This window comes from Tenrec ecaudatus, chromosome 17 (assembly GCF_050624435.1).
Source record: "Tenrec ecaudatus isolate mTenEca1 chromosome 17, mTenEca1.hap1, whole genome shotgun sequence".
In the NCBI taxonomy this organism is placed as follows: Eukaryota; Metazoa; Chordata; class Mammalia; order Afrosoricida; family Tenrecidae; genus Tenrec; species Tenrec ecaudatus.
Genome location: NC_134546.1, coordinates 28419611 through 28430834, shown reverse-complemented (window position 1 = coordinate 28430834; position 11224 = coordinate 28419611). Strand labels below are relative to the sequence as shown.

The window sequence follows — 11224 nt, the reverse complement described above, 5'->3', positions numbered from 1 at the left end:
GCATGCCTCCCGTGCCTATCCTATATAGGTAGGCACACTGACTATGACATAGCCCAAACTGATTAAAAAAAAAGAAATCAAGGAAGATTAAAAGAGAAAAGAACAAGAAATAAGAAGAAAAAGAAAAGGGAGAAAGGAAAATAAGAAGAAATATACAAAAATCCAGGGTCTGTATGCTGACCTTCATGACTGTCCATTGCTGCCCCTCCCGGCGTGGAGCACCCGCGTGGGGGCTCTTCAGGGGCTTCATTGCTCTGCCTTGCTCCAGCGGCTGGTCTGGAGTCTCCCTTCTTGGTTGGCTCTCCTGTGGGGGGTTCAGCTCGCACTACCTCCCTACCATGTGACCCCGGAAATGTCCTCTGTTACAGTCTGCTCCAGTAAGGGGATATGACACGAGCTGTTGTCACCCACCCAATCCCCTCTGTGTCCCATTAGCTCCCTGCAAGGACGTCATCATCCTGGCGTGATGTGCCAGCACGGTGTCCAGTCCAGCTCTCTCTCTTCCTCTCTCCTAGTCTGCTTCCATGTGGGTGACATGCTGGCCCCACTTCCTAACCTGTAGGTCCTCTGCCACACCCACTTCCAGGGAGGGGGTTCGTTTGGCTCAGATTGGGGCCAGCCCTATAGCTCTCTTTCCCTGCTTTCTTCCACGTGGCCAGTGTCCTCATGGTGTGGTGCACCGCGGTAGGGGCTGCATGTCCACTCCCAGTTCTGTGTCGATAAGACCAGTACTCTGCCCCTGGGTGGGTCAGTGCCCTCCTCCCTCCATCATCATTTCACTTTCGCCCCCCCCCCTTTCTCTCTCCCCTCCCTTTTATCCCCATTTTTGTGTTGGACCGACATGTACCTCCTTGTGTTTGGCCTAACCTCCTCCTGACTCCCTGTGTCACAGCCCAAATGTTGTGATATAGGTGGCTTCTTCAATACCTATCGTGCTGATTCCACTTACCTCAGGGGACTCATGCTGTACTTCTCCTTTTGTAACGGTTGACTTAGCATAATTTCCTCCAACTTTTCCCATGAAAAGACGTGTTTCATGTGCTCGTCGGTGCTTTTTAGTGATGCATAGTACTCCATTGTGTGTACGTGCCAGAGTTTACTGATCCACTCATCTACCGATGGAAATGTAGGTTGTTTCCAAGTCTTTCCGATTGTGAATTGAGCTGCAATAAACATTGGTTATGAGCTGCATATGACTGGTCCTGGTTTGTTTCTTACCTCATCTGGGTATATGCCCAGTAAAGGGATGGCTTATTTTTATTAAAACTTTTAATTAACATTTTTCTTCACCAGAAAATTATTTTAGTATTCACTGTTAAATTTCCCCAAAATTGTTCCTCTCCTAATTATCTGTATCTCACTGTTACATAATATTTCTGTTTTTCAAAATATAGTAGGTGAAAATTGACATAGTTTCACATTTTACAGTTGGCACACATTACTTCCCGAGATTGGTTACAGTTTTTGCAGTGTGACAGCATTCTCATGAATGTTAGATGACAATATCTAACATCTCTGTTTCTCCTTGACTTCCCATAGTGCTTTAGGGAAAGTGCTGATCATTTGGTCTCATGTACTTGATTGTTGAAGGCACCACATTCCTTCCTGGTGATGTTTCCATTTTATGAGCCAGTCAGTCATTTGACTGAGAGGTGACTACAAGGTACTACTCAGTTCCCAGTTAACGGATATCTTGGAGACTTCTCCAGTTTCTTATCAGTCTGATCTTTTTCAGGAACTTAAATTTTGTCATACATTTTTCTCCTGTTCTGTCTGGGACCTTCAGTTTTGTCCCTGGTCAGAATAATTGATAGTGGTAGCCAGGCACCTCCTAGTCATTCTTGTTTCCAGTAAGAGTCGGCAATGATTGGTGGGCTATTCATCCAGTAGACTAGTTTCTTGGGTCTTTAGATGCTCTCATGTTTTCCTTGCCTCAGGCAGGAAGACCAATTAGACGGCCATTTGTAAGCCTGGAAGACTCTAGACACTAGTCACCAAACTAGGAGATTCGATTTGTCTTTCTGCACTATATTATGTCAGGTCACTGAGTTCTCCCACTATACTATGATCCCAAACTCTTTCACCCAGTAAACAAATACCAAAAAGTGTTTGGATATGTCTAGGTGGTCTCTGAAACTGTACCTTACTTGCTATATTATCTATTATGTTAATGCAGAAGCAGCACACCCAAACATACATGCCTTTAAGTATGTACACGTTTGTTTTTACTGTTGCAAAAATGTGTGTTATGGAGTTTACTGTAATTGTCCTTTATCCTTGCGTGCTTCTCAGTGCCTCCTTTTACCTTGGTCAAAATCGTTCATACTTTCCCATATCCAGAAATAACTGATGTTTACTGTCTACCAAATGATAAGACTTTCACTCCTACCCCTGGTAACCTGCAAAGAGCAGTGCTCACTGTGTGTGCACCTGTTCGTGTGTGTAACGTAATTTAGAGTTTTTTCCTTCTTACTCATAATCTAATCTTTAGATAGAAATTGATGCTTGTGGAGAAATTATAGCATCTGACAGCTTTCCCAGAGCTTATGAATGCTGCTTACAGTCTATATGTTGGTAATAGCTTCTTTTACATTTCGGCCTGTGGTGTACTGGTTACTAGTTGTACTGCTAACCCCCCCTGCTTCTTGAGAGAAAGATGAGGCTTTCTACCCCGTAAATAGTTACGGTCATGTAAACTCACATGAGCATTTCTACTCTTCCCCATCTTAGGGTCACTATGAGTCAGAATCAACTTGATGGCAGTGGGGTGTTTTGCGTTTTGTTTTTTAAATTAAATTTTAAATATGTCCCTGGATCGTGGTAACCAAATGTGTTAGAGACTAGCCCCATAGGGTTTTCTTGGATGCAGTCTCTGGATGCAGATATCAACTGTTCTCCAGGTCTTTATTCCATGGAGCTTCTGGCTATGTTTGAACAGCTAATCTTTAGGTTAGCCCAAAAAACCAAGCTCACTGCCATCAAGTCAACCCTGACTCATGGCAATCCTAGAAGGTAGGTTTCTGACACTGTAACGATTCACAGGAGTAGAAAGCTTCATCCTTCTCCCAAGGAAGGGCACTCTTGGTTTCAAATTGCTGACCTTAAGATTAGCAGTCCAATAAGTAACCACGTCACCACCAAGGTTCTCGGCCAATCCCAAACTTCTGGGGCCACTTAGGCTCCCACAGTCTTTCTGCAGTGTGTTCGATAGCTGTCATGCTTGGGGGCATGGGGTGGAGTGGGGTGGGGTGCTTCCCTAGCCATTCTAAAGATCTTTAATGCTTATTTAAGCCACTGTAAACCAGTACCAGTTGCCATGGAGACACTGCAACTTGTGGCAACATCATGAGTGTTAGAGTAGAACTGTGCACGGCAGGGCTTTCATGAACTGATTTTTTTAGAAGTAGATTGCCAGGCCTTTCTTCAGAGGTACTTCTGGATGGACTTAGACTGCCAACCTTTTGATTAATAGCTGAGTGCTCTGTTTACACCACCCGCAGACACGTAAAATCAATTTCTGTCTAGTCAGTATTGACTCATGGTGACCTCGCGCGTGTGGGAGAACTGTGCTCTTTAGAGTTTTCATTGGCTGATGTATTGGAATTAGACCAGCATGCTTTTTCTCTGAAGTACTTCTGGGGAGACGCAAACCTCCAACCTTTAGGTTAGACACTGAGCATTTTAACAATTTTGTACTATCCACATATAAAATTCACCAAACTCAATTCAACTGCTGGGAGTCAATTCTAACTCATGGTGCCCCTATAGGACGGAGAACTGTCCCCTGGGGTTTCAAAGTCTGTACTCTTAGAGAAGCAGGCGGTCACGTCTTTCTTCCTCATTGTGATTAGCAGTTATTGTTAGGTGCCACCGAGTCAGTTCCGACCTATCACGACCTTTGCACAACAAAGCTAAACACTACCTGGTTCTGGGCATCCTCAGCATGTGTCCTACAGTTGCAGCCAGGATGTCCAGGGCCTGCCTTTTGTTCACTGCTCCTCCACTTTGCTGAGGATGATGCCCTTCTCCAGGGACTGGTCTCTTCTGACAATCTGTCCGAAGGATGTAAGGTGACGTCTTACCATCCTTGTTTCTAACGAGCACTGTGGCCATACTTCTTCCAAGTCAGAACAGTTTGTCCTTTTAGCAGAACATGGGACTTTAATTATTCTTCCCAAGCATCAGAATTCCTATGCATCAATTCTTCTTTCATCTTCCTTAGTCAGCTTTCAATTTTCACATACATATTAGACAATTGAAAATACAGAATACCATGGTTTAGGTCAGGCACTTCTTAGTCTTCAAAGTAACATCTTTCCAGTACTCTAAAAAGAGGTCTTATGCAGCAGGTTTACCTAATGCAATGTATCTTTTGATCTTTTGACTGCTGCTTCCATGAGCATTGATTGTGGATCCAAGTAAGACAAAATCCTTGACAGCTTCAACTTTTTCTCAGTTTATCATGTTAATCCATCTTGTTGAAGACCGTATTCTTTTTTGCTATTCCTCTACTTTTCCAAGCATGATATCCAAGCATGATAACATGTCTAAAGTGCATGAGACAAAGTATCTAAGGTGACTTCTGGTCTCACTTCTTCCAACACAGATTTGTTTGTTCTCTTGACAGTCTGTGGTACCTACAGTGTTCTTCTGTAGCACCATAGGCCAAATACATTGATTTTTCTTCAGCCTTCCTTATTTAGTGTCCACCTTTCCCATCACATGAGGCCATTGAAAATGCTGTGGCTTGGGTCAGGGGTACCTTAATCTTCAAAGTAACGTCTCTGCTTTTCAACACTCTGAAGAGGTCGTATACAGCAGATTCACCCAATGTAATGCAGCCCCTGATCTCTAGACTGCTGCTTCCATGAACATTGATTGTGAATCCAAGCAAGACGAAAGCTTCGACGACTTCAAGCTTTTCTCCTTTATCATGATGTCACCTATTGGTCCAGTTCTGAGGATTTAAGTTTCTTTACATTGAGTTGTAATGTGCACTGAAAGGGCTTCAAAGGTCTCCTCACTCATAGCAAGTAAGGTTATGTCATCTGCATATTGCAGACTGATAATGAGCCTTCCTCCAATTCTTTTATCACATTCTTATTCATATAATCTAACATCTCTGATTATTTGCTCACTGCTAAAACACAGTAACACACAAGCGCCCCCCATCCCAGCCCCCCCTCCCCCATGCGACAAACTTGCAGACAAGTGGCTGTCAAATTGTACTGCCCAGATTATATCATGGCGTAACTGCCAAACCACTAAGAATCATGGGACAGGAAGTAGACACATGCTCTTAACCATCACAGCCAGTGTTCCTCTTGCCTTGCACGTCATCATTATTTACTGCCAGTTGTACATAGTTAATGTACAAAATAAAGAGTAGTTTTTTCACTGTTGGCATAAATGCAAAATGTCAGGTTAGAAAATAGTTGATGAGGGAGTAGTGAATGTCTGTGCACAGCTGTCCTAGCTGTTTGACTTGTTGAATTTAATATAATCCTGGTGAGGTGTTGGGTGTCACCTTACTTTTGTGTTTTGTTTTGAACATGAAAGAATCAGAATGAAGTTCTGAAAGATAAAATAATTTGCTTAAAGTTAGCCACTTAGATCTGGAAATTGAATTCAGAACTCTCTCTTCAAAGCCTATGTTGATTCCCCAAGGGAGACAGATCATGGCACTAAAACGAGGTATTATTGCTAAACAAGGGTCTTGTTTCTTTGAAGCCATAATCATACATGATTGGTGTTGGGTAAGCTTTTTTAGGCATCCAATAATCTGGCATGCTATGGCATCATAATGTTTATATATATATTTAAATCATTTTATTGTGGGCTCGTGCAATTCTTAGCACAATCCACACATACATCCATTGTGTCAAGCACATTTGTACATTTGTTGCCATCATCATTCTCAAAACATTTGCTTTCTACTTGAGCCCTTGATATCAGCTCCTCATTTTTCCCTCTCCCTCTTCCTGCCCCCTCCCTTATGAACCCTTGATAATTTATAAATTATTATTTTGTCATATAATGTTTATATTTAAAGATAATTTATGGCATATATACAGTCTTGAAACATAGAGTGGTAAAAGTTCTCTTTTCTTTCTGATTTAGGAGTACGTCTCTTGATGTAGAACCTATCTATACATTCAGGGCTCATAAGTAAGTATGTGCTTTTTCTGTTTTAATCCAACAAAACCATAAATCAGCCTAACTATAGTATTTTGTTTTCTTTCACTTTTGTATTATATGTTATATATTTTTATGTAGTATTGTGTAAATATGAGAAACTGACAGATAATACTAGCAAATAGGCTTATCACTGTCAAACAGGGATCCTTGCTGAAATTAGATTTTATTTGCATGATGTTTAAATATATATCATATATACTCGAGGATAAGCTGACCCGAATATCAGCTGAGGCACCTAATTTTGCCACAAAAACTGCATTAAAAATGTGCTGGAAAACTTGGCTTATACACGAGTATATATTGGCAACTTTGAAATAAGGTTGAAATACTTCGATTAAATATTTGATGTTGTAACTTACTGGTTTAGTTTCGGTTTAATCATGATCACGTAGTACATACTTTCCCTATTTCCATTTGCGCTTAAGGAGTATTTCCATTCAACTGATTTGGCTCAGAAGATTCCCTACTTTGCTCTGAATGTCAGATCGTTTTCTCCAAAGTTAGCAAGCCACATATTCTCCATTACATATCCTTGATTTTTTTGTTTGTTTTGGTTTAACAAGTGTAGAAACCATTTGAATTTGACCTACATTCCATAGTTTCCCAACCTCTGATATAACAGAGAAAGAAAACTGAACAATACTTGATAGTGTTTTTTATTTATCATAACAAACAGATCAGTTGCGGTCAAGTCAATTCCAACCATAGCAGCCCCGTTTGTTGTAGCACAGAACTGTACTTCATGGGCATTTCGAGGCTGATCTTTCAGAAGCAGGTAGCCAGGCTTTTCTTTAGTGTTGCCGTTGCTGTTACGTGCCTTCGAGTCGATCCCAACTCATAGCAACCCTGTGTACAACAGAAGGAAGCCCCTCCCACTCCTGTACCACCCGCACGGTGGCTCTTAGGATGGACCCCGTTGTTGCAGCCGCTTTGCCAGTTCATTTGTGGAGGCCCTCGACTCTACCAAGCACAGGGTTCTTCTCCAGGGCTTGATCTCCCCTGATAACATGTCCAGAGTACAGGTGATGGAGTCTTGCCATCCTTGCTTCTAAGAAGCATTCTAGCGGTACTTCTTCCAAGACCGATTTGTTTTTTCTGTGGTAGTCCATGGCACTTTGAATGTTGTCAGCACCATGATTCAAATGCACTGATTTTTCTTGTCTCTTCCTAGTCAACATTCAACTTCCACATGCATATTAGGTGATTGAAATTACTGGCCTGTATTGTTTATAGTTGAGCACTTTGCTGTTTGGGCCTCTCTGAGACTCTCTGCATAAAAACAGGTTACGATACTATTTGAATGGTTACCCATTCTTATTTTTCTTGACAAGTCACATTCTCAGATAGAAATGGATTGTTCTCTCTCAGAGGTCCAGTGCTATGTGTGGTGATGAGCAACAATGGCGAGCAGTGTTACAGTGGAGGGACGGATGGTCTGATCCAGGGCTGGAACACCACTAACCCCAACATCGACCCCTATGACTCCTATGGTATGTGATACCTCAACGATCTCAAGAATAAAATTGGTCGTATGTGTTTTCCTAGCATATATAACCTATAATTATATTTTTGAGGGTAAATTTGTAAAAGAGAACCGCACATTTATTTTGTTAAAAAGAATTCCTGTATCTGGGAAACAAGATGATATATAATGCTAAAAGAATGAAGAAAACACTAGCTTTTCTTGAGGAAATAGCTGCAGGTCCCTAAATCTTACTGATGGGAAGTGATGATTTGATTGATGATTTTCTTCACTTTATGTATCAGTATACTACTTGACTTATTGAGCTATGCCTTGAGCTGCTAACCACAAGGTCAGCAGTTCGAAACCACTAGCCACTCCTCGGGAGAAAGATGGGGCTTTCTACTACTGTAAAGAGTCACAGTCTTGGAAACTCACAAGGGAAATTCTACCCATCTTATAGGGTTGCTGTGAGTCATACTTGACTTGATGGCAGTGAATTTGGTTATTTTTTGGTAATCTCTTTTGATATTTCTTTACTAGTATAGGCAATTTTGAAGGCAAATAGGTGCTGGCATCATTCCCCAATTAATTTGGAGGGTTGTATACAAATCAGATCTTTTGAAGTCCATGGCACCAAAATGTTTAAGAGCCCTCAAAACTTAAGAAGTGCCCTCTAATCTTGATAACAATACCATGAAAAATAAATACATATTTTATTCTCTCCCCAGATTTGCCAGCTGTTACCATAAATTCCCTTGGCAAAGACTTTTTAGGAATTCAGTATTTTTGCTTTCTCTTATATTAGTGAAAAATAAAAGGATCATATTTTCCATTAAAATGTAATAATAATAATAATTCACTGCTGTCAAGTCAATTCTGACTCAGTGATCCTATAGGACAGTAAATTTAATGATCCTATAGGACAGTAAAATTACCCGTGCAGTTTATGAGACTATAACTTTTTATGGAAGCAGAAAGCCTTATATTTCTCCCTTGGTTTCGAACTTTTGATATGGTTTGCAGCCTAATGAGTATTAGATTAACTAGCCAAAATTAACACTGATTTTATAAGCATATTTTGTGAAAGACATTTTCCTGGAGAATGTTCCTAAAGTGAACACAGTCCTGGCTCTCATTAGGACTTGCTCTTTCAGCAGAAAACAGGCTCAGCTGCTTTCTCTAATGCCAACCCCTTCCTTTCATTCCTTGGTAAGTTAGCTGTCTTTTGGGCCATTGCTTGCTTCCTCGACTACTTTCTCTGAGGATACATTGCCCCTCATTCTGTTGTAGACTATTCCGCTCCATTTTGCTCAGGACTTCATTCTCTTACTCTCTTAGGGACTGAGCTCTGTTAGTTAACCATCTCTCTCGCCTGTCTTCATCTTTACCCACTTTGCTCTCCACCCCCTGAGCATATAAGTAATTCCAGGTACGTGCAGTGAGAGGGCTGCTTTTTCTTGACTCCATTGTGGTAATAACCTCTTTTAGAAGAGTTAATGCCAGATTAGTCCCAAAGAGTTGGAGATTGGCGTCCCAAATGTCCCATTCTTCCATGATGCTATTCAGCCCCCTTTCCTCCCCACTCCCCACTTGAAGATATTCCCTCGTGTCCCTGAGCTCTTCGATTTGCTGCATAATCCCACAGAACCTCACAAAATTCTGGGAAAATTTCTGACACAGTGGTAGATGGCTATTCAATCCAAAAGCCAAGGGTCAGGCAGAGGCAAGCTACATGCAGAGTCCAGGTCCAGAGGCCTAAATCCACAGTGAGTCTTCTTCTTTCTTACCAGAGTTCAGTCAGGAAAATAGAGGTCTGGCTTTCCAGGTGAGGTAGTGAATGAATGAATGCGCAGAATTGTGTGGCAGCACCATTGTATGTCAAGGACAATAAAAGTTTACACCCAGTTCTAAGGTGAAATCTTAAAGATGGCATCCAGGAAACATAGAGTGTGGTTCAGGTCTGGTTCCACAGTAGGATCTTAAAAATGTCTTCAAGGGAATAGATTGACCCGATTAATTTACACCCTCTGCCAAGGTGAGGTCTTAGCCCCGTCCTATGCCTTTTCTCATGTAGAGAATATCCTCCAAAATGGGATTGTGCCCATAGGTATATAAAGTCCAGAATTAATCACAGAAGGAACTCTGGCTAGAAGGAGCATATTGATTGGCCATAACTCCTCCCATTCACACTTAAGTCTTCTATTTCATTCTTTTCCCATATCATCTAAGTTCCTTTCACTGTATTGTCTGCAAAGCACATTTGAGGGCGGGCGTGTTGCTTTGGAGTTGATTCCAACTTTTGGTGACCCCAGGTGAGTAGAGAAGAACTGAATTCTCAAGACTCTTGTGACTGGAAGAAGATCCACCAGGCCTGTCTTTTGTGGGGTCTCTGGGTGTGTTCGAACCACCAGCCTCTGGTCTAGTAGTTGAGCAGAGACCATTTGCACCACCCGGGGATTCCTAACCCACGAATGGTGGTGCAGGTGGGTTACTTCCAACTCCGCGACCCTCTGCACCACAGGGTGAAACATTGGCCAGTCCTGTTTCATCCCCATATTTGCCAGTTATTAATTTTATATGCCTTCCCTCTATATCACCCTTCTATACTCTGGGAACAACATTTAAATATAATTTCCTAACCTAGGAGGTATTTTTAAAATACTTATAGTAACTAAATCTATTAGCTGGATGTGAAACTGCTAACCATTTCATCTTTTTAAAAATTTGTCTCCTGTTGACTCTTTTGAAATTACACTGGGATAAATTTTTTTTTCTAACTTTCACAGAATCTTTTTATCTTTCTTAACCTAAACAATGACATTTATCGAGGCCTAACTAATTTTTCAGGATTCCGACTTTCTTTGGGAGGTTTAATCCATGTACATGGTATACATGTTGTTGATTCATAATATTCTCATTAGGATTCGCACCAATTCAGAAAATCTTAGAGTGAATGTTTTCTTGTCAGTATATCCCACCATTTTTTGTTTCTATGTGCTCTTCATTTCTTTATTAGTTGGTGGCCCCACCAGAATTACTTGAGTAGAAATCTGTCAGCATTGATGCCCTATTGTGCCTACTACTCAGACTAGACATGTTTGGGTGAAAGCTGCAAGAGCAAGTTGGTTTTCTTTACTCATAGACTATTAGAATACCTAGGTGTTTGGGTTTTTTTTGTTGCTATTTCATGAATCTACTCCTGCTTTGACCCTTTACTGTTGCCCTAGCGTGGGTCCTCATTCATCCTCCCAGGCTTCTAGGAGTTTCTCCTTGCTTCATCTTGCTCTTCTGCTCATCTCTCTTTCCCATTACAGCACTGCAGCCGGCTACCTTCTCTTAGAAATGCTTAATCAACCCTGCTGCTCTTGGGGAACCCTTCGTTGGCTCCCTGATGCTTTCCTAGCATGTTACGTTCCTTAACATGTTAGAGGAATCCTACCACAAACTAGTTCACTCAGCTCATTCACTTCTGCTGGATTGCTATCATCTTCCCTAACATGCTTACACTATTTTTCCTTCTGCTATTGTTGTTGTTCCTTGGCCAGGAAGATGCTCCCTGAT

General features: G+C 41.4%; 1 protein-coding gene across 2 annotated transcripts in view; it reads left to right on the top strand.

Moving 5' to 3' along the window:
- Positions 1 to 11224, top strand: part of STRN (striatin) — a 116537-nt gene that overhangs the window by 92520 nt on the left and 12793 nt on the right. For both annotated transcript variants that reach the window (XM_075535754.1, XM_075535755.1), the window contains 2 exons: positions 6121 to 6168; positions 7567 to 7688. In XM_075535754.1, the coding sequence (XP_075391869.1) occupies positions 6121 to 6168; positions 7567 to 7688 (170 nt within the window). The remainder of the gene's footprint in view (positions 1 to 6120; positions 6169 to 7566; positions 7689 to 11224) is intronic.